Below are 25,000 nucleotides of genomic sequence, written 5' to 3'. Positions count from 1 at the left end.
GATAAAAAGATGCAACCAAACCAACAAGTGACAAGCAATTGGGAAAAGTTACAGACCATAACATAACAAACTGCTAAAGAAATGTTAGACATCTGACATAGAATTACAGGTTTTCAAGTGTTTACAAGTGGGTTTTTTGTAACAATATTGAATGTGAAGGTTTTGGTTGATGCAATTTAAAACGTTTCACACAAGAACTTGTATCATTTACCCAACTGGACACGTTTGGCACCATGTCCATGCTTCTCTTCTTCGATTCAAAAATCTTATTTTTGGTAACGTTGACTATTACAAATGCTGACATCAGTATTGGACCAAGATGGACCAGACTTATTTGTTCTAAATGAGTATGTCTATAGGGAATTGCTGTCACGCTTAAAGTGTGTGCATGTAGACTTTACATTTTCATTTAGATCTAATTTACGTCCCAAGAATCGAAGGGGGCTTAGTGACTGTAATGAGACTGCACTAGATCTAAACCTGGCACAGGGAAGCCTCAAGTACATGCTTTTATTAATGTCGTGATGTGCAAATAAATAAATAATGCGTAAAGTGCAGGTCATTTATATGGGATATTTACGGCGTGATAAAAAGTGCAAGGGTCTGGTTTGTAGAAAAGCTAATTTTACAGCATCGCAAATTATAAGCCCGGAGCCATCCAAGGACGTGGTAGAATAGAAATGTGCACCAAGAAGAAAATATGGCTTTCTTTGCTTCATGTTATTTACCTTAAGAGCCGACCGCTGTAAAAATATATAAGTGGTGCAATATAATTAAAGATCCATTATCGCAATGTCTAGTATTTACAGTGACATATTTACAAGTCTGTACCTTGTAATCCAGGATTTAGGAGACAGGAAATGAAATCGGAGCCAACAGAGTGGCGGATTAATTGAGTTATGGTGAGAGAATGCTATTGTCGTCCAGAAGTAAAGGAGAGCCCATTGCTTAAAGTCTATTGAACACTATAAGACAGCAGCTTCATTGCCCTGTCATGTTAAAAGTCTTCAACAAAAGCCCTGAATCATAGCCGTGTCCAGCGCGTGCCCATCACCAATGCTTTCTATTCTCCACACGTAACTGCAGACAGTCAAATAAATGTCAAACGTCTTTAAAGTCCACATGACATCAAAACTGACCCTCTTTTCTTTGTTACTGCAATTCACTAGTTTTGTAATGAACAATTAACACACGTTAAAGTCAATCCACAAAATATTGTCTATCTTTAATGAAAATGTACTTCAGCTCGTGTAGAAAATATGTTAAAGGGAAATGTTTCCTGCTATGGCAGTCAATGGTGCTTCAAAAATGTTGGTTGCTAACATTATTTCAAAATGTCTCTGTGTTCAACTGAACAAAGAACTTCATACAAGAGAGTGAGCAATTTATGACAGAATTTTCATTTTTGGGTGGAGTATCCCTTTAACCAGGGGCAGCGCTAGGGGTGTGCTAAGAGGAAGCTCTGAATGTTTTCAGTTTTATTACACTGTCCTGTGCGAATCACTTAAAGTCTTATATTTTAAATGTAGATGCATTGCAAGCACGCTCAAATAGAGAACAAATAGCCTTGTATTCTGACACATGGATCTCTTTGGACTTAGCTCTGGATTTACACTCACCCAAGAACCACAGCTGATGTCAACCCCTACCCTCCAACTGTCAATCTCCTGCCATTTACATTTGTTAAACACCTACTTTTAGATCCAATCCAATCGCAGTGAAAAACACAAGCCATGTCGTCTGCTCTCTCATTCAATATTCTGTTTCGCTCGGAAATGTCATAACGTGGAAGTAAATTTCAGGTCGAAACGTAGAGTATTTGAAGCTTACACAAGACTCTGAGCACTTTCGATAGAATTACTTTAAAATCTAAACAACCAAATCATAGAAAATAGAGCATTTGAAATGTATTGCACATACAAAACAATGTAATCTAATATTTATAAAACTATGCTTTATTATTTTCCTAACTTTCTTAACTTACACTGGGGGAAAAACAAATTTTTACTAAGTACTTTTTTCCCAGAACAAATTCTTAAAATTACTAAATCAAGAAGCATATACTTGACAAGGAAAGTGACCTAAGATATCAACTTTTATTTTAAAGAAAAATACACTTTATTTCAAGAAAAATAGTACTTAGGAAAAGGTCAAACTTAATTCAAGTTTATTTTTCTCACCCCACTGGCAGACTTTTCTGCTTGTTGAAAGGAAAAACTTTGAAAAGAATGAATATATAAATAATTTTGATTTTCTTTCCTAAAACATATCAAGTCATTCTACTTCTCAAGAAAACCTGATTTGAGAATTTTTTTATATTTGTACTGCAAAACTGCAAAACAGGACAAGTATTCTAAGCAATGTATTTTTTTTTGCAGTGTATGATCGTGTTTAAAATGTTTCACTTCGAAATATATTCAGCATCTTTAGACATAAAAGTTAGAAAATTTCACGCAGTTTTCATACAGCCTATCTGATTTGGCAGTACTTTGCAGGTACATTGGCCTAGTTACATTGCAAATCCCTTCATCCACACATAAGCAACATTTCCAAAAAAGTAGAGCATCAGGGGCTATGCCAAGTAGAGCTTGACTTGACTGGCTGACCAGAACAAGCATCTTGGGGCAACAAGGAAAGGTACGTCCTGCGGCTACGAGTCCCAGAAGCAATAAAAACTCGCCACACGGAACAAGCCGTGAAAGTGGCCATGTTACTCTAACTGGGTCGTGCAAGGTTGCTCCAACATAGCTTGTTTGACTGCAAACATAAAGAATTCAGATGTTCTTGCAATACCCATATGTTCCAGACTCTTTAGACTTTTTCTGTTGACGCAATCCCCTACTTTCATCTCGGAAACACAATAGACTTGTTAGACTCTCAAAGACATCATCCTCGGAATTGAAATGAACTTCCTGCGATCGATGGGAAAACCACTCATGGTAATGGAGGAAACCTAACACTCTTGAGTCGGTGAGTGAAACGTCATGTTCATGTCAAAGTAATATTCATCTAATGCTCAAACTACACCCAGTTTTAATATGTTATGCAGATTTGGATAGATATTGAGTTGAGTAAGATTTTTGAAATCAAAAGGGACATAATGATGTGAATAAAGGTTTTGCTTGAAATGCATTTAACTATATTTTTTTCTATAATGTGACATATTGCTGAATGATAAATGAATACTCAAGGAATACAAAGGATATGAATTTATTTTTTATCTTTATGTTTTGACTGCTTAAGTATGTGACAGATAAACCAAATACTCAAAGTTGGTTTGGACAGGGAATGAAACTTCTGTCTGCAATATTTGCTTATTGCTGGTCCATGTACACATGCATTGACAGGTGCATATCAAAATACGAGTGCAGCATTTTTAAGACAATATCTCAAAAGCTATTTCCAAATAATGCATTTTAATTCAATTTTATTTCATCGGTTGCGTACAAGAATACAAGAAATCACACTTTGTGTAGATTTCACATGAAGAGATGAACTCCAACTTCTCTTAAGTAAACTGTACAATTCCATGCCACTAGCTTCACCAATGCAATTGAAAATTGAAAACTAACCATTTCTCTCTACTGTACACCTTAAACTGCTAAGGGCTCCAATGAAACCTTTCCGCATATGTGCTGCTTTCTCTGCATATCTCTCTTTGACTCTACAGCAATCCTGGAGAAGGTGTTTTGTTGCCTCGGGCACAACAGGTTCCTCAAAGGCATGTGACCCAAATGCTGAACAGACAAAGACACGTGCTGCCCTCTGTAGAAAGCGCGTTTTAAAACATGCTCTGAACAGACCACCCTCAGGAGCCGAATAAAAAAAAAGAGTCAAAACACCAGGGCGAGAAACTTTGAAAACATTAATAAAAAAAGGATGGTGACACATTACAAAGTCGGTATCTGTAAACAACAGCCAGAGAGTGGAACATGCATTTCGGTCAAATGGTGAAGGACATTGGCCGGACAAACACAACAGAGAAGTGTGATGCATTCGCTGTTGGTGAAACAAACGTGACAGGCCTACACAAAACACAAAAGGAAGGAAAGGTGCATGTTGGCCAATTCAACATCCTTTCCTAAAGATTAAGGAAAAATAATGATATCCACATTGCGAACATATAATTATACCTTGAAATATATTTAAAATATAATCTCGTCATTATCAGACAATAAGGAGTTTTGGGTGTTTTTGAGTAAACAGAAAGATGTTTCCATGGTGGCGTTTTCTTATGAATTTGACTGATGTGAATAGATTTTTAGTAAATATGAATGAAACCCCACATCTTGTGCTGATCATACAATGTATATAATACAAATGCATCGTTTCATAGGGCTTTTGCAAACAAAAATAAACTTTTTTACATATTGACTCTATATCTCTAAAGAATGCATCACTGCTTTAGAAAACTAGCATTAGTATGTTTCATTTTCTTAATTTTCTTTTTGTTAGCCAGTATAAATTTGACAAAGTATTTTGTTTCTTAAAAAAGTGATCAAATACCTCAAAATGTAGCAATTGTGATACATAACCTATTGAATGTTCTATGAATCCTAATCTGTGCAATAACATAAAATCCTCCCAAAATGCATTGCACATTCAAATCATTTCAGAGCCTCACAACCTCTTTACTAATTTACATAAAAAAACTAAAAACTCAACTGTAACGTAAAAATGGCCTGAAATCGAACTGACACGTTGTTCTGCGACCACAGCACACATAGAAACCCGTTCCAGGTGTGCATACGAACCCACTTTGCATCCCAGAGACCTAACATTGCTCATTGAATGTGATTAATCGTGCCGCTTCCTACAATCGCTGCACAGAGTTCTCCACTTCCCTGGGTACAATATTACCATGGTAACATGTTCCAGCACAATTGCCTTCAGTCTGCTGAAACGCCTCACTTCAGAACTGTGCTGTCAAGAAAACCGTGCCTCTATCCGCTGAGAAGTCTCATTAAAACAGAATATTGTGTTTTTCATCAAAAATATTGCATTATTGATTTTAATGTGACCAAAAACTACCACTATGTCATTACATCTATGCTGATACATCGCACGAGTTTTTCACATCCTCTTTTTTCTGGGTAACATACTTTGAAACAAACTGTAAACATGTTGTTAATAATATGGTTGAACAAAGAAGAGCATTGTAACTCTGGGCATGTTTTACAATGACAATATATCCATATAATTCGATCAATCAAATAATACAAAGAATAATACATAAAATATCAATACCTATTTCACATTTTACAAAGCCTGGAGGACAAAGACTTATTTTCTTTTATTAAATAATGGCAGTGTATTTTTTTCTTAGTAGTGGATGTGCCAATTGCAAAACAGGATGTGCAATGTTCAAAGAATTTAATGTTCATTTTATTTATCGCCTTGTATCTTCATATTTCACGATGTTTGATAGATAATAAATCATTATTATTAGCCTCCCTTTATGTTTGTCACTGGGTTTTGCAAATATCTTATTAATAAAAATTACTTGTCAACTTTGACTACAGTTTTTGTACATTTCCTAAAAATATACAATATTTTGGTTGCATTTGTGAATAATGTGATTAATATACCTCTTAAAGTACTCGTACATCCGTTTTTTTTAAAGTTGGGCAAATATTGTATTGCTGACTGAGTGAACAAATATCACAGATGTCCGATTTAAACCTCGATAGTATTGTACAGTTCTGGAGACAGATTTTCAGAGTATGTCAGATTGTTGTGATATCCACTAGAATCAGGCGTCAAAAAAACTATTGTTACTATGTGAATCAACTCCTAAAATGACGCAACAAACAGAAGTAAATGAACATTTCAATTTAGTTTACTCTCCCCTCAACCTCCTTGAGAATTCCTGCAAATCATTAGGACATCAATAACATGTAGCTTTACACAGTCTGTGATTCAGAGTGCTTTAGGATTTCCTTCAAATGGAGGGAGTGATTTCCTATCTGGACCGCTGGTCATTAGACTCTGCCCGCAGCTCGTGATATGCCCCGACATCGTGTAGATAATTTCAGAAGAGCTTCTCATCATTAGCCCTGACAAACTCCCCAAGACGCTGACCAATCACACGCCCGATCAAGCATCCCGACCAGGCCGGGTCAAGAGGAACCATTGGAGCTGTTCTCTCTCAAACGTTGAAGAAGGAGAAGAGAAATTGGCTGCCTCTTGCTATCCTTCTCGAGCACAGGTCGAGAGGACTGATAATAAGTGATGACAAGATCAATTATTATATTCATATAGGCAAACGGTACTTTCGGCGGAACCCTAACCATGCGGTGTTCGAACTGTCAATCATCTGGACTTTTTTGGAAGCAATAGAATTCACTACAGTACAGTCCCATCAGGAGGGACCCCGATGAAATTAGAACCACTATTACACTATTACAGAAAGCACTACAATTTTCAATATTCATGATATTTACAACTGACCCATTTTACCATGGGTTGCTGAGTCCATGAGGTCTTAATTTCAGCCATTGGCATACTGCTGAAGTGGTAACAGCAACTGACAAGAGGCTATTTAAACCATTATTTCTGCTATTTTCAAGCAGAAATAATACAGACACAAATGAGTCACCGTGCATAACAAGACAAAACCATAAGGACTTATATCTATACAATTAAAAGATTAAAACAGACCCTACTTCATACACATTCCTGGATTTGTGGAGAAAGGTTCATTTGTCCACCTTACGCCATAAAATCTTAAATGTGCATAATATTTTATTAAAACCAAATTAAATAGATTGTGTTTTATGTCGATTGGCATTCTTTCAATACACATTTCTTCCATTCATTTTTTTCAGTTCATTCAATGTCCCTTACACAGATGCTGTCCTAAGTGGTCAGTTGGACAGTCACAATATGCTGCAGGAAACCCCAACTGAATCGCAAGCGACATGCTGTGTTGACCCTTGAGGGCCTGATTGGACAAAACACAATGTTCTCCAGAGCTCAGCCACATTGCCAACGCAAGGTGCCCGTTCCGATTATCCACCTCATGTGGACAACCTCGGTCCAAGAACACCTACAGCCATCCTTCTCTGCTGGTACCAGCTCGGCCACTCATATCTAAGATTTCCACTTGGCTTTAACTCGCTGTTGGACGTATTGTCAGACAGAAGGCCCTCGCTTGGTGCCAGTCTAACTGCCTCCCCGGGCTACGCTTGAAACTGTTTAGCGGTACCAACCGTGAGGAACAAACGATAATGTCAATTGTTTCGGACAAGGTGCTGCTGTAGATCAAGTTATGGACTGAGTAATACTTGGTGGACGAGGATTGAAGAGGGGTGGAATGGACAGACAGCATCGATTGTGAGGGGGTGTTCTTTAGCAAATGCCCTCAAACTGCCATGCCTATTATTCCGATTCAATGAAATCATAACGGTAGGCTTTTCTGACTCATACATCCTAAAGGATAATCGAGAAGTTTTAAGCACAGTTTTTTCTTTGCCAAGTTCAAGCAGAGTTTATTTTTAGCAGGGAACAGCGTGTGTTAACTGACATTCACATTTACAAAAAGCAGACAGATTTTTCTTTACAAAACATCTTTGTTCAGGAACAGTAATATTTATAATACTTTATATTTGAGCAACATTTTAAAAATAGTCTTTTTAGTATTTTCAAAAAGCAGACAGATCTTTCTTGAAAATATATTTGTTAAGGAACTGTAATATTTACATGTACACACATTGTAATATATCTAGGCAGCATTTTAAATATATATTTAAAGTATTTAATAAAAGCAGACCGATTTTTTTGTTTAGGAACAGTATTTATTTACGCAATCCAATACATTTAGGCATCATTTTAAATATTTTTTGTATTTTCAAAAAGTAAACATGATTATGAGGTAGTTGAACTTTTTTGACTTGAAGGCCCCCCATTGTCCAAAATAATTTCTACCCAATAAAATATTATGGATTTCAGCATAAATAGAAAGATTCACTATAAAAACTACAAACCAACCAAACTCAGATATAATCTACATTTCAGCAGTTTTAGCTCGTTTTAATGCTTGTTTTGTCTTGAGTTTAAATAATTTTAATTCATCTTGAGGCCCCCAGCCCCCCTGACTAAAAACAAGTCAGCCCTCCCCCATATAAATCTCCATAGGTCATTTGTGCAAGCAGTAGGGATGCACCGATACCACTTTTTAAGGATCGAGTATGAGTACCGATACTTTTTCCCTTGTACTCGCCGATACCGAGGCCTGTTGAACAGTTTTTTTTGTTTGTGGCAATTTTCTAAGATCAACACAATGAGACTAATCAACATATCAGCATCTTTATTTTTAACAACTTCAACTCATATTATGAAAAAATAAATCAAACTTATGTGCTTATCAAAAATTTTCAAGGCCAAAATTCACAGTGTCCAATAACCTCCAAAGGGCAAAACCGAGGACATAAGCATGCAGATTTCCATGCGTGGGTCGTCATCATTGATTTGGAAATATTTCCACACTACTAAGCGCAAATGAAGCGTTAAGAGAGAGTTATTTACATGTTAAGTCAATGCAAAGACGCAATAGACCTAGTTGCGGTGCGATTCACGCGAATGAGGCAGCCCGAATTGAGCGTTCACGTTATTTGCGCGAGTTGATAAATCTGAACTTTGGCGAAAATTTGCGCCGCGTTAACCAATCAGGAGCCTGCTTTAGTAGGGACGTGATTATGACATAGCTAGCGGAGGCAGAAATCTGAAACAACAGTGAAGGACTGCGCCTCTGAAGGATCTGATGGACCCAGACACGGCGCCGAACGACTCTACGTCTATCTTCAGCCTTCCATAGCACATAATGCGCAGCTACCTGTTCAACAAAATCCATGTCCGCCATTTCGCAAAACAAGACTGGAGCCGCCTGCCAGAAGGCCCTCCATGACGCGAATTTCACTCGCGAATGAAGCGAATTCCACGCACGAATGAAGCGAGTAAACTCAAAATGTTCAAGCGTCCAACTACACACGAATAGCGCGACTTAGGTGTGAACACTCAATGACATTGTGTCTGCTACGGCAGGTGTCTCTGTGTGCACTGGAACGTTCTGTCAATTACGTCACGTGAGGTATCGGTCTTTGGTATCGGGGAATTTTTACGAGTACCAGTACATGAGCTTGGTATCGGGCCCGATACCGATACTGGTATCGGTGCATCCCTTGCAAGCAGCTTATTACGACATATCTTTATGTTTTAAAGATGCCTTTTCTTTCAAAAATCCTTGAAAAGATAGTCTGTAATCAATTAATGTCATTTTTGAAAGACAATAATATTTTTGAAGTTTTCCAGTCCGGTTTCAAATCTTTGCACAGTACAGAATCTGCTCTTATAAAGGTTTTTAACGATATTTATTTAGCAACCGATTCTGGAGACTATATTGTTCTTGTGCTTCTTGACTTGACTGCTGCATTCGATACTGTGGACCATGAAATTCTGATTTCTCGTCTGGAGCATTGGGTGGGCATAAAGGGCATAGCGCTTGAATGGTTTAGGTCATATCTGGAAGGTCGGACTCTCTGTGTCAGCTATGGGAACTCTGAGTCCTCTTCTGTCCCTCTCTCTTGTGGGGTCCCTCAGGGCTCAGTTTTGGGCCCTCTTCTCTTCTCTCTCTATCTGCTGCCTCTTGGCTCTATAATTAGGAAGCATGGCATATCTTTTCACTGCTATGCTGATGATTGTCAGATTTACATGCCTCTTAAAAAGAATGACACTGCCAGACGGATATTAGATTGTCTTGTTGATGTAAAGGCCTGGATGGCTATACATTTTTTAAGTTTTAATGCAAAAAAAACAGAAGTGATGATTTTTGGTGGCTCAAATGGGGCCCGTTCTGTCGAGTTGGGTGATTTGGCCCAGTATACTAAACCAGTTATCACTAATTTGGGGGTTAAAATTGACGCAGACCTAAAGCTTGACTGTCAGATTAGTGCCGTAGTTAGAACAAGTTTTTTCCAGCTGAGGCAGCTGGCCAAAATAAAGCCGTTTTTACAAAGAGAACAATTTGAGACAGTTGGTTGGATTACTGTAATGCACTTTATGTGGGGGTTAGTGGGTCTTCTTTAGCTCGTCTCCAAATGGTACAAAATGCGGCAGCACGTCTTTTAACAGGAACGCGTAAATATGAGCACATTTCCCCCATTTTAGCTTCGCTTCACTGGCTGCCCGTACAGTTCAGGATTAATTTTAAAATTATTTTATTTGTTTTTAAATCACTAAATGGTCTCGCCCCACTTTACATCTCTGAGTTATTACATTTTTACACACCCACTCGTTCTCTTAGGTCAGCTGATCAACTGCTCCTACAGGTGCCCAAAACAAATCGCAAACTCAGAGGGGACCGCGCCTTTGCTGTGGCAGCTCCAAAATTGTGGAATGATCTGCCTCTGCAGATAAAACAGGCCACTTCGCTCACTCATTTTAAATCTCTTTTAAAAACCCATCTTTTTTCTTTGGCCTTTAACACCAGGAGTTGACTATTTGTTTATTTTTAATTGTTTTTATGTCTAGGCTGTGTTTAAATAGGTTTTGTTCATAATTTTTATTTCACATTGAAAGTCTGTGCTGTATGAGTTGTTTTGCTTGCATTTTGTTCTTTGTACAGCACTTTGGTCTACTTCGGTCGTTTTAAAGAGCTTTATAAATAAAGTTTGATTGATTGATTGATTGAAAGATAATCATAGCTGTTGTAAAAAAATGTTTGAGTCGTGTGTGACGTCATGAAAAGAGGTTAGACCATCACTATCAAACAAAATGCGTGTACGTTTATATATATAATGTGTGAACTATATACACCGTTTTTACACACAATGGTAAATTTGCTAAATCTGTTTTTAAACATAAGCTTTGGAAAAGTGAATTCAATGTTGTTTTATTAGTATATGGTATATCAAACCAATTATTCTTGCGTTGCTAAAGCGAGACTCTACCAACCGAGCTCTGAGAACCTTCGATAAGGAGAAGTGGCATTATCTGTAGAGGCACATTTAAGCAAAGGGACAAACAACCTATAAAGTTCTGAGGCAGCATTGCATCAATCCCATAATGCATTGCACTGTGAACTCATTACACTGTGAATGATTAGTATGTGTCACTTTGTTAGCTTAGCAATACACTAACTGCCAACTCGATTTAAATGCGAGTTAATGCAATTGATTAACTCAAATTAATGTAATTAACTGTGAGTTTAGTCTTTGCACTTTGCACGAGGAGCGCTATCTCTATGACTGAATCTCTACCTAGGTAGAGGATTTCAAAGTGGCCACTTATGAGGTTTATATTTCAGTTAGCCTGCTGTCTTAAAAGTCAGTTGCCTATGAAGCCAATAAAAAGCAATGGAAATCAAAGAGAACAAAGCGCTTGTCTGTTCTCTGCTGAAATTTGCTAAATCTCTATAATATTATTATATTTATTAATGCAAACAGACCTAAAAGCACCTTTTATTACATTAAGCGCATCAAACAAATTAGTTAATTCATCCCTATTCTGTTCCACTTACACATATGTAATATGAACTTAATACTACAAATGGTCAACATTTTTCTTTTAAGTACCCCAAATCTACATTAGAACGTCTTCACAATCGTCCATTTAACTTTTTCTCTAAAAGGAAATACATTTACATTTATTCATTTAGCAGACATAAATAAAACATAAACAAATAAAAAGATCAATGTTTTTCTCAACACTCATTAAATGAATTATTTGCACGTTGGCTTAAGTTTTTTTTAATTAACGAATGGCACAATTTCACTTTTTTATACACCAAACTCTTTAGCCAGAGCTAGAATCCATTATCAGTGCATCAGATTCATAATGCATGAAATATTAATATTAATGTCTTGAAAAGTCAATATGATCTATGATAAAAATTGGAAAGTAATCTCAGTACTTCTGGGACAGTGGACCCAAGAGCACCCCCCCCCCTAAAAATCCAATAAAACAAAAGGAAATGTTGCGTTTTAAAGGAATTAAAGGATGTAAATCAAATTACCCTCTTAAAGCCCAGTTCTATATCCTGCCTTTAATGGTGTTTGCTGAAAACTTTCCTCCGTAGTTCCTTTGGGGCTGTAAAGCTGAATTAGTACTGGATTACGTCTTTGTTGTAAACCTTAAAGATTTGACTGGATTTGAATGTGAACTGCCGTAAAGGGCCTCTCAAACCATAAACTGACTATTTGCTTGAGCAAAATGTTCACTTCGTTCCATTTTCCTGGAAAGAATATTAAACGTCAGGTATTTTCTCAACTACAGATATATGTAAAATACTCAATCAGAAATATATATTTTAATTGCCATTTTCAACGTTCCCAAGACGGATGTGAACTCAACTTGAAAATTGGGTGGTTCTCAAAGTCCCAGTTAAATAAAGAATTACAATGGCAATTTTTTCATGAAATATTGGTGTGTTTATAGTGAATAGTTTATCAATGTGGGTCATTCTCTTTTTAAAATCCGTGTGCCCTTATAATCTTTAGTTAAAATCTGAAAATGCACTTGCTTCCCTGTAATGACTATCCATCTTAAATGACGGCTTGGGCGGAGCATCCGTTAACTCCTCCCCTTCAACTGTTAGTCTGCTCCGGCCAGTTCCATTTCAAAATGCAACGGCTGTTTTCATACATCCAATCAAATCGCAGAGAAAGACGCAAGCAACGCCCACTATTTTTCTCATTAGAAATTACATTTCGCTCGGAATTGCGTCAAAATACGGAAGTAAAAACGATCGCGACTTTCCAGTTCACGGGGACATTAATTTACATTTTGGGAAAAGAAGTGTGACGCCGCCAGATCAGAATTCGACAGATGCGACATATTGATGCGATTTACATCTGGGCTGAGCATTTAAGACTGTAAAATCTTAATATGTGCCCGAAATGTCTCAAGTAGAATCGTACATACATAACAGAATTGTTTTCATTTAGTAAACAAGGCATTGCTAGGCGCTTACATTCAAATAAAAGTTGAGGGTAAACACAAAAACTGTAATACTCATGAGGTAATTAAAACATTTCTGTCAACTTAAACACCCTCATTCTCAAAAACTTGGCTTCTTTCTCCTACTTACAGGTTTTATGTTGAAACTGAGATGGGTTTATTCTGTGGCGTTCATAACTGTCCTTGTAACATGCTAATCCATTTGTTTTTTAAATTGCGACTTATTTTGACAGGGCTAAATTCATTACCGTTTGATCTGAATGTGGGACATAATTAGAACCCTCTTCAAGCCGCAGCCAACCCTCAATTCAGTTCTGCCAAAACGGATCATGCTGCAGCGTAATTAAACTTCAGCTCATCTGTCAGGGACTCAGGGTTTTTTGACAAGAAGAGAAGCAGCAGGTACTCTACGTTAAGCGTACGGTAAAGTGGCCACAAACACTTGTTTTCAGTAAATAACGTCTGCTGGGAGTCTGAGGTCTTCTTAGATCAGAGGTCAGCATGAAATGCTTTTCGCTGCAGATTTAATTTGAGTCATTTGACATATTTACAAGTGAAGCCATTTATTTAATGGGGAATGTGAGGAGGGACATGATTTTATCTATTGTAAATTGACTGGGTTGTAAAACACGGCTGTGAAAAACCACAATGAAGCTGAGATGGAGGGACATATTTTCCGAAATATTATTTTGAATTAATGTGCATTGATGACACGTGGACAATAACAACACTATTGTGTCCTAAGGATGTACTGTAAATTTCATGTTGACCACAAAGTCTTGGTGAAAAAATGCTAGAATGTGGATTCGTGCAGTGAATAGGCATACAGTGGAAAGCCACAAATACTATATACAATGTTAAGTACCTGTAAGTGAATTGATTTATTCTGAGGTAACCATGCTTGACATTATTTTGCATGAAACTCAATGTCAGGACGGGAATAAAACGATATTATTATCACTAGCGTTAAGTGAATTTAATCCAAGTCTTGTTCTTAGCAGAGGTATTTTCTCATTGTTTTAACTCAGTTGACACATACTGGCGGTGAGCTCATGGGAAACCACGCAAGCCGTAACCCTCAACGTGCCTTCGAGCGAGTATCTGCCACTGCACATATGGGTGACTCTCAATTACGTCTCCTCCACCAAGGTTCTGAGGAAATCAAATGAAACTTACTTACTGATACACCTGAATTAGTGCCACACATGTTTGTCATGTAATTGGTTGCTTCATCCAAATAAGCACTTATATGAGAATGAGTAATCATGTTCAAGATGAGGAAATCTTAAAAACTATGATAGTTAAACGATGTGACCCCTTCTGTTAGGTGGTGTAAAAAGCATTCTTTCGACAGAAATGCAAAAAAGGAGCCTTCAAATGTCCTTTTTTCGTTTCTGAAGAGTTCTTAAAGCACTTAAGCGGACTGCCTTTATAAACAGCACGGCTGAGCTTTTTACTCAGAAAAGCTTACACTCTTAACGTTCCTGAAACGTTCTTTCCCAAGATGGATATTGTTCTTTCCCAAGAATCTCTATAGAGAGAGAATTGTATTTTATATAGAACCTTAAACGTTCAAAGAATGTTTCTGTTGTATTTAAATGTTCTTCGCAGTGAAAAAAGGTCATTAAAACTAAAAAGAAGAAACAATTTGTTCTTTAAGAGATAGTTCACCCAAAAATTGAATCTCATCATTTATTCGCCCTCATTCAAAACCTGCATATGACTCTTGTTCTTCTGTGGAACACAAAAGAAGACATTTTGAGGAAATCATCATACTTTGTTAGTCAATTGGGTCAATGTTGTTTGGTTACCAACATTCTTCAAAATATCTTCTATTATGTTCTGCAGAAGAAAGAAAGTCATACGGGCATTTTTGGGTGAACGGTCACTTTATGATCTTCTGACTAAGAGGTTCCTTGGAAAGAATGCTTCTATGTCATCCTCTTTTTAAGACTATACAATGGCTTGGATTATCTGGATCCTTATATCCAGTCAGTGCTACCATGATGTCTTTGTGGTTTCTTCAGGGTAATTCGCTCTGAAACCTTTATTGACCCCAGTGCTCATGGGGAAAGATGACGTCAAGTAGATCCGGACATACTATCCCGGACCTCTTTCTCGGCAGACCTCACTCCAACACAATGTCCTTCTCAATCTAAACAGTAGGGTTTGATGCCTTGCATTTTATATAATTCCTCCGTCCACCTCAGGGCAGGACTCTCCCAAACATACAAACGATTGATCCAAAATTTGGAGAAACATCCAATTCTCTAGCCTTCACGAAGCGAGTTGCTTCTTATAAGTTTGTTTGCCAATAACTGCTTTTGGAAGCCCTACCTCTGAAATGTTTTTGCTACATTTTATTGCAGGTGAGAACACATGTTAAGAAGCTGTTTTGTAGGTTTCTCCTGGAGAGAATCTTGCATCCCCTGCTGCATGAACTGCTAGTCTTGTTTGTTTGAATGAAGGCTTTGGAACCATAAGTGCTTTGACATTCAACAAAAGCTGTTTTGTCAATGCTAAAGCAACAGTTCATCGAACAATGACAATTATGGCATCATTTATTTCACCAGCATGTCAACCTTGACATGAGAATGAGCAAATAATGACAGATTATGCATTTTCGGGTGAAAGAGAGTTCACCAAAAAGAAAATCACCGCCATGTCGGTGAATAAAAGAAGATATGTTTTTCAAATGTTGCAATGGTTTTGTGCCCATTCATACTTCAATGTTGTTTACCTACTGAAATATGGTAACATCAAATAAAAATACAACTAAAAACAGCCTATACTACTCACTAATCATTAGTGACTCGCCTAACATTTAGACAAAAGTGTTATATAAATGATAAAACAAGTATCTGGGCACTTTATATTCCAAGGAAAACATCACTTTGCTTTCGATGTCACTGTTATAAAAACAACACCAACATTTTGCACTAAAAAGCACGCAACATCTTCTATCCCAACAGCATCTCACGTGCCTCAAAGAGGCCGCTGTATGAAGTGTTCTCCACTAAATAACCAGCGCTCAAGTACATTTGGTTTAGTACTCTATAGTCTTCAGATCTGTTAGCGATAGATCATTCAAACAAATGATTCCTTCTCATGTTGAGGTAATAGCAATACAAATTAATCAGTTGCACTCGATGTGATAAATGTCAGCTGTGTCTGCGGGGAGCCAGGGTACCTATTGATTGGAGAGATGAAATTATTTCATTAATTACTCGTATGTATATCATTGACGCTTCCTAAATGAGAAAAAAAGATTCCGCGCTCAATATGATTTATGGCAGCTCGCCCAGCGGGACTCTCTCTTTTAACGAGCTCAGAGACGAGCCAATGGCAGTCGTGCTTTATGACATCAGCGGAGGATTTTTCCAGACTTCACGCAGAGCAACTTCCCAGGCAGGCATTGAACAGGAGATAAGAGAGAGCGCTCGGAAAAACTTAAAGCTCATCCTCACCTGGCATTAGACAAACTAATGATTATGAGGTTTGGAAGTAAGATTAGCTGAAATGCCGATGAAATGCCGCTTATAAAATACCTATTATCAGCACTATCGGGTATGCCACGGAAGTGAAGGATGCCACAATGCAGGGAGATTAGCATTGACATTTTTTTAAACAAAAACAACACTGTTACAGTATAGCTAGCAGGGTTCCAGACCAAAAATCTATTAAGGAGCCATTGGCTCCTATGGAGGAAACACCAGGCGCCAGATAGTTTTTTTAAGAGCCACAAAACATGAACTTCAAACTGCTTTTAGTTATGTTGTTGTATGTACATCTTCCCCTCACAGGTTTTGCTCACATAACGTCAAGTTTTTTCAAGTTGTTTTTCCTCATAAGCAAGTACACACACAATCTGCAGACTTTTCATGTTAATTGCGCACACTGAGATTTGGGAAAAATCTGCAGAATTCTGTGGAATAGTATCAAATATACAAATATAATTGTGCTTAAATGTGTTCAAATAGTCTTAAAATGCTGTATATTTTAATGCGTTGAAAGCAGATTTGGTTATGCTTATTTAATAAGAGGCAGAGAAGTCTAAAACGTCTGTCAGACCAAATTTGTACTCTGAATTCATTTGAACCAACGGAAAAGGTGCATTTTCCGCATGTTCCTAACACAATGTAAAGATAACTGCAAATAAAACTTAACAAGAGAATTGGCATATCGTTTGTTCCTGCTTTGATCAGATTTGAAATGATTCAGTCAGTGGTGTCAAGTAATAGATGGATAAATTACGTTCTCTGAACTGCATTTAGTACAAAAAAGTCAGTCAGTATTTTTGTATCTCCAATTAAATATCAATGGGACAAAAATCCAACTCGTTTAATCCAATGCAACCGCTTATGCAAGAATGGATTCACGAATGACCAAATTCATTCATGTTGTGTTTCACATACAAGGTCCACTGAGAGTAATGGAGTGTTTCGAACACATTTCCAGGTAGCGTCCTCGTAACTTCAGCCAAATCATTAATCTGTATCATTTGTCAGGCCCATTGAACCCACCTGATCTACAATGGCATCCATTCAACATAAATTCCCCAGTAGAACCAAATTTAATGCTACGTAACAAAAAGTTGCAGTCTGGCAACCGCCATCAAGGTTTTTGGCAGGCACCAGTGTACACATGCGGCCAATATTGATAAATGGGCTGGGATTTCACATGCTGAAAAGAGGCCAACCCTGAGGCCTAGACTAACCAATCGGAAGGCAAAGACTGTCGAGGGCTGATAAAATGACAAGAGGTGGGAGGTGATCAGAGTGGAATAACCTGAAGGTGATCACACGTCTTCCATATGCCATTGTCTACCCACCCTGGCGTCTCGCTCATGACAGAGATTGACAAAAGATTACCATGGTAATTAAATGGCACAAGGAAATATTGTAGATCCAAAAACATCTGATTTTCTTTCTTTTTTATTAGAGGTTGAAAGAGTATCTGAAGTATGACTAATGTAACATAACAGAAATAAGTAGATTTTGAAATTTTCTGAAGAACACACGATTACACAACCGGCCACTGCTTAGCTACAGTAGGCCACATTGTAAATGGTTGGGAGGGGGGAGCTTAATGATGATCTGGTCCTTAAAAAGGGCTCAGGTCCCTCCTTTAATACAAGTTTATAGGATTTTTTCACCCCTGATATAATTCGACAAGTGAAAATCCCAAATCCCATAACTAAGAAGAGTTATAAAGTGCAGGTGCACAGCACAAATGCTGAACAAGATTTCGGATTAGGGCTCTGGTATGAAGCCTGGAGCCAATACCGCGAGCGATGAGCAATAATAACACCGATGCTACACAAACAACACTAAAATAACTACAGTACCACAAAGATGTCACATTTCATGCCTGCCTCTCGCTGATTGGCTAAAATATCTGTGTTGCACAATTACTGGGTTTGTAGGTTACAGCTTCTGTGAGCGATGAATCCCACGGCACTTCTATTTTTAGACTTCTGTCACCGTAGCGTTTGTCACTTTCGTGTTGGTGGCCTCCGAATGAGTGATAACAAACATATACTGTATTTACTAGAGCTCTGAGCGGCAAGCCTTCTGGGCCAGCAAACCTGCCAAACGTCAGAGAAATCAATAGTTATTTTCGGTCTCTGGAGAATCACGGTGACAAGACGTGTCCTGTTCGTTTTAATAATCATTTCAATGGCAAAACATTGATGTCGCTGCATCTGACTGATAAACCGATAACTGGCACAATATCATATAAATAATTATTTGCCTGTAAAAGGTAAGGCATATTCAGTGTTCCAGAGTGAAAGATGTAGGGCTGGACATGATTTTATCATATCCAAATTGATTGGATTGTGAAACGCTGTTGTCACCCATCATACCAGAGCGAGTTTGCAGTAGATTATGGAGGACTACTTTAAGCCGGTGGCAACTTTTGAATAGGAATGCAACAAAATGAAAATTCTTGGCTGAAGCTGAACATATTGAAACACTTGACCAAACGCCGAACACAGGTTTTGGATTTATTTTGGTTTATTATAGTATACTGCTAAACGATTTAAAGGCGCCGTATTTTGATTCACAGCGGCCACTGGCGTTGTATTATAGATTTGCAACGAATATCTCTGTCCAAACACGATGGTGTCCACCACAGTAAAATAATATGTCGTCGTCTGCGACAGCGCGTCTTCTCATGTTGACGCGAGAAGAGATCATGCGGGCATTAGAAAGACTGTAAAAAGAGCGATGTCTTATTTATTACATAAAATAAAAGTCTGTGGATTTTAAATATAAGGAAAAGGATAAAAGACAGGCCGAGCTAGGACCTGTGTTAATATTTTAAAGACTTTCCAGCAGAGGCGTGTAAGGACCTGCGATACTAAGGCTTTAAGCCGGGATCCTCATAGATATCTATGGAGATACGTTCCAGCAGAGATACGTTGGAGAAAACCAGTCTATATACAACTCTGAAGAAGTAGTTTTGTATATTATATTGCATTTCTGTCAATACATCCCGTATTGTTCCTTTAAAAACATATTTTTTGTTTGTATTTCATTTTATTTACCAATAATTTGAATTAAATATAAATGTTTAATTATTATATTTTATATTTTTCTTAAATATATGCATGTATGTGTATGTTTTTAAACATGCAAAATTAATATGCACAGTAAACAAACGTATATTATGTAAACATATACTTTTATTTTGTATGCGATTAATCGTGATTAATCATTTAGAAAGTATGTCATAATTGGTTAACCAGACGTTTATTTTGACAGGTTGTGGCAAAGACCTGTTCAGTGCGTGTCAAAGTATGTCAGGAGCTGTAGGGCTTTTGTCAGACCACCCACTCCCGTCTAAATTTACTGAGTTACCGACAGTTAGGTCTTTCTTTTAACAAAATTTAGTCTGCGTCGCGTTTTTTCAGACACTTTAAAACACTTCCAGACTCTACAATGCACCTCTTTATCTACGCTAGTTGCAACTTGATTGCATCATCAAAAAGGTCCTAGTTTGGCAAATTAATTTGGTCCTTTCACGTATTCCACCCAACACAGATTTTTTTGTTCCAGAATAATTTTGGTTGCCGAACATTCGGTGCCTCTATACTTTTGAGGGGGTTTCTGATCAGGAGAGGGAGATTGTGTATCCCAATGGTAACATTTCTGTTTTTAATCTGTCAATTGTTATTATGCCAACAAGAAATAATATGAATTTTCTGGATTAATTATTACCTACTAGCAAGACCAAAAACAGTAGCCTGCAACAATAAATAAAAGATTAAAAAGCAATATTACTAGGGTAGGGAACAAAAAACTTATTCCAATTTGGAATCAGAATCTAAAGGCTGGGAATCGGATCGGAAACCAAAGGATCTGCTGACATCTCAATAAAAGACCTCATGAAAATGAATTATATTTTTTACCATAGAAAGCATAGTTTAACTACAGTATTTGCATGAAAAAGCACAGGAACCACAAATTAAACATAGTTTGATTTTAGTGTGTACAGTTTAACCACGATGTCGTACTATGGTAATACAAATAGAAATAAATCTGAATTATTTTTTCTGTGTGTATATAAACACAAAATAGTGCTCATAAATATATAACATTTTTGCAAACAAGTCAATTAGCAGGCTTAATGACCATACAGGTTGATATCGAAATGTTTTACTTCCAACTGTGGAATAGAAACTGGAAATTGATGATAACCGAAATCGATAAGCAGAATCGGAATTGGAATTCAAAACAATTTCCAACCCTAAATATTACATTACATTTGTAATAAAATGCACTTATAAATGCACTTACAAATCATGCACGTTAAGACCAAGATTGTGTAAAAGAAGTCATTGCCAATTGCTTTTTACTTAAACTTTCCTACAACATTTACCACACTACACCATTTGCCGTTCTCTCTGCTGGGTGTGCCAGAAGATAAAAATAAAACAACGATGAAGCCATTACAGTAATGGCATATCACCTGTTTAGCCACAGTCACATGAAATGTTCTGCCTGTGGCGTCAGAAGTATTCCGAGTCAAAATGTGTTGTGGTGGAATCTACAGTAAACCCGACGGTCCGCCTCATGAATTGTGTCAGGGTGCATCGCCCTCAACACTTCAACCCTCATCACGCCAGTGCTCAGCACACTTTGAGGAACGCTCGGGGCCAACAGGGGTGCCCTCCGAAATCTCAGCCCTCCAGTAAATAAAAACAGTCTGAAATCTGAAGCTAGTGCGAGGCCATAGGGAAATAAGACGCAGGTGGGTAGAGGGGCACAACGTGGCTCTATTTTGCTTTCTTAATGCTTAGAAATGAGAAACTGTGACATCCTGGCTGGTGTTAAAATCCCATATGTAGGAGAGGTATTTTTGTAAATACTTGAATAGTATACAGTATCTAGGACAGATAGTCTGAAGCAGTCCGGGAGGTCTGTTGAAAGCACTCTGGCCATTAGACGTGCGGTTCTTCCTGAAACTGAACTCAAGCAAAGTGGCATAAATATTGCAGCCTTATCTGAGTGCATTCGGCTCATTATTGTCAAGTTACCAGTGCGAAAGCAGAAGTAACTGGTAGATTCATATTAACATAATAACTACATGCAGTTTGGCACGCAGGTTTCAATGCTTTATAATGGTCATTCAACTGTTTTTAAATGCCTAAAAGATCTTGTAAATGGAATGGTTATCAAAGGAGATTTTGGTGGGTAAAAGCTTTTTACTTCAACGCATTATGCAGCAGCTGGTGGCTAAGTGCTATGTGAGTGTGTATGGTCAGAGAAACCATGTGCAGGTTTCTAGAAAATTGAGCTTTGAGGGATAGATTTGAGGAATAGTTCACCCCGTGTATGACTCTTTCTTCTGTGCTACACAAAATATATTTTGCGAAATGTCTCAGTGGTTTGGTGTTCATACAATGGAATTCACTAGGGGTCAATGTTGGTTACCAACATTCTTCATAATATCTTCTTTTGTGTTCTGCACGACAGGACGGTAGGCAAATAAACCAATCTTCATTTTTGGCTGAACTTGCACAAAAGCTTTTCTTTAACAGCAATGCACTTGGAAGTCTATGCCATGAGGCACTTCCGGCAGAAATGTGGAAATTAAAGTTTTGTTAAATATCTCACAACACAAACTATGTTTTTAGACAACGATCTGTGTCTAGTTTTATCTCTATGTGAGAAGCTCTTGTATAATTGGGTGTGTTGACAGTTTTACAATCGTCGCAGGATTATATAAATTGGTGGAAAGATGGAGCTTCCCCATTTACCTCCATTATAAATGAGTTCGAACAATTTCGTTAATATGGCAATCGACATCATTCCACAAGAGCAATCTATACTCTACATTCTTTTAGATTCTATCATAATGTTTGTTTGTTCAGATGTCTTTCCCCCGCCTGTGCACCCGCATTCATGAGAAACGGAGAGAAAGAGTGTGAAGCATTACATAGAAGACGAGCTTTGCGCTATCCAAGTAGACCAGTGGGATGTCATTAGTCGTGTTTATCTCTGATGCAGCGCACAGATTAGTCTGAATAATCCATTCACATCATTACAGTGAGCTATACAGAATGTTACATTTTTAATTGCTGTATCTGTAACAATACAATTATTGCTGTGCATATCTGGGTGCATTTACGTTTTCGCTCGTGTGCAACTAGTTGTTTCACGCCAAAGAAATCTAGGAATCAACAGTTTCTGTTGGTTTTGAACCTAAAACTCGCTTGCATGAACACTGTAAAATTCACAAACTCAAAGCCAGTCAGACAAAGTGATGAGAGCACATTTTCTCTTATTTTCTGAACAATTACTCTTTTAGTGCTTTTATTTATTTACTGAAAAGAATATACGAATAATAAAAAATAGCACTATAATCGTTGGTTTAGCCATATCAGGTAAATAATACAAATAATTGAAGTACTTTGAATTTAAAAATGGATAGAGATAGGGAGAGGCAGAGATGAAGAGAGAGAGGAACCCTGCTGAAAGCCACTCTGTAGGTGCCAGTCGATGACCAGTTGGATTGATAAATCGATTACGACTAACACCCTGCTCTCCTTATATAACCGATCATAAAAACATTTACATGGAAATAACTGCCATGATTATATGTCATTTTATAATATGCTAGTCTTTCAGCCACAACGCCTTCTCGGCTAAAATGAAATAGTGGATTTATGGACTCGTTACATTCCACTGTCTGCTTGACGTACCTGAAAAAGTCGCAGTATATTCGCAACCATAATAGACACTGAACTCGCCGAAGCCCCTATGACTCCCACCACCTTCTCGGGTTTGACAAACACCGGGGGCTCCCCGTTCGTGCACCTTACATCCGACGTGTCTTTCTGTATGAGAGCCTGCACAAAAGTAAGGGACTGCTCCAACGCATACGTATCGCGGGAACATGTGTCCAAAACCCTCGCGCCCAAAACGATGTTGGGCAAAAGCTCGTCGTCGCTGTTGATCTGGTCCAAGGCGTACATCATCGCCTCCAATCGGTGTATCCCGTTTTCCTTCTTGATATCTCCACACGGCTCCCCGGACACCCCTCGGGCATGGACGGGGAAAAGGCCACCTAGGGTCAGGTCCCCTTCGATTCTGATGGAATGAGGTGCGTAAATTTCCTGCGAAAGTGTCACATCCGCAAGCGCTTGGATTATCCAAAACACTCGCCATGGAAAGCAAGCCATGGTCTCCTTTTCGTTTTAGGGACCACAAAAGGCACTTTGTCAAAGTATTTATAGGTAAACCGAAACGGATTCGAGCTCGATGATGCCCATGGACTCGATCAAAGTAGGGTTGCTGTGAGGTTATGTTGGGGGTTTCTTCAAAAACACCGCGCAATGAAAGGATGCGTTATTCCTTGGAAATGTGCGCATCGTACAGCGACGCTTGTTGCTCAGATGATCTGCATGGTTTCTTTTCTTACACAAAGAAACGGGAAAAAAACCAATGCCTTTTCGATCGAGCTGTCCTTAAATCAGACACATTTCCACGCAAGACGCAACGATAAAGTGCACAGACATCCGATCCACGCAGTCACAACGCCGATGTAAAAACATAGTAGCGGAGTTTCACTATTAATCGGATTAAAACATGAAACGCGACAAAAAGTTTTCGCTCTGAACGACGCGTCAGGAACAACGCGCAGGACAAACGTTCAAATGAATCGATGTCAGGTGAGAAATCCGTAACATCCTCCCGTCGTATGGGTCGTAGCAGGTGATGCATATTACATTTCAGAGGCGGAAAGCCTTGCGCGATATTACGCGCTTTGGTATTGGAAAAATCCTCAGAAGAACTGGGAGAGACGCGGGGGCAAAGCCGTGTGTCTCCTCCTCTCTCTCCACCCAGCATCAAATATGGATTTGTCAAATGACTCAACGCACGATCGATGTCGTGTTACTCATCCTGGTCAGCCCTCAAAGAAAATGCGCTCCTCCGTTCGACGCGAATTACCGCCTGACGGCCGTTACAGCCCATGAGACGCGGAGAGGGAATTCTAACGATGATCTCTCGTAAGTTTGCGAGCCCCGTTCAACAGCTCACTCGAGATGTGTGAAGAAAATTCATGTTTACCAATAAGGTAGTGAAGATATTCACAACACAAATGTGTTAGAGGAAAGAAAAACTGCCATTGCTTTATTTATGTTAGATGACATCTATTTGTCGGTGTTAATATGGGATAGTGGGGAGTATGTTCTTGTTTTTTTTATATTTTCACGTTGCTGTTCCTGCGTTGAATAAAAGTACTGCCTCATAGAGGTAATGCATTCTGTCAACATCAATTCACAATTTTACAGCCTCACTATAGTGACTCTCTCTCTCTCTCACACGCACAGAGAGATAGAGAGATGTACACGTTTCGATTCTACTCAAACCATCAAAATGTACTACAATTTCGTAGACGTATATACATTTTATAAGCATCTTATACTGTAGAAATTTCCATACAATGTTCCCTTGAGCATGGCAGTTTTGTACAACCAATGCATTTTTCTTTAATTGTCAAGTATGTATGTGTCATGCTTTTATTAGTGCTTACA

The 25,000-nt window shown here is 38.2% G+C and overlaps 1 protein-coding gene across 1 annotated transcript in view; it reads right to left on the bottom strand.

Annotated features, from left to right (window-relative positions):
* grm7 (glutamate metabotropic receptor 7) overlaps positions 1–24,257 on the bottom strand; it is a 190,995-nt gene extending 166,738 nt beyond the window's left edge. The window contains exon 1 of the mRNA XM_079471210.1: positions 23,165–24,257. Coding sequence (XP_079327336.1) covers positions 23,165–23,644 — 480 coding nt within the window. The 5' untranslated portion in view covers positions 23,645–24,257. The remainder of the gene's footprint in view (positions 1–23,164) is intronic.
* Between the last annotated feature and the right edge of the window lie 743 nt (positions 24,258–25,000).

This window comes from Barbatula barbatula, assembly GCF_947034865.1.
Source record: "Barbatula barbatula genome assembly, chromosome: 13".
NCBI classification, from domain to species: Eukaryota; Metazoa; Chordata; class Actinopteri; order Cypriniformes; family Nemacheilidae; genus Barbatula; species Barbatula barbatula.
The sequence above is the reverse complement of the archived record's forward strand: the minus strand, read 5'-3'. Positions and strand labels throughout refer to the sequence as shown.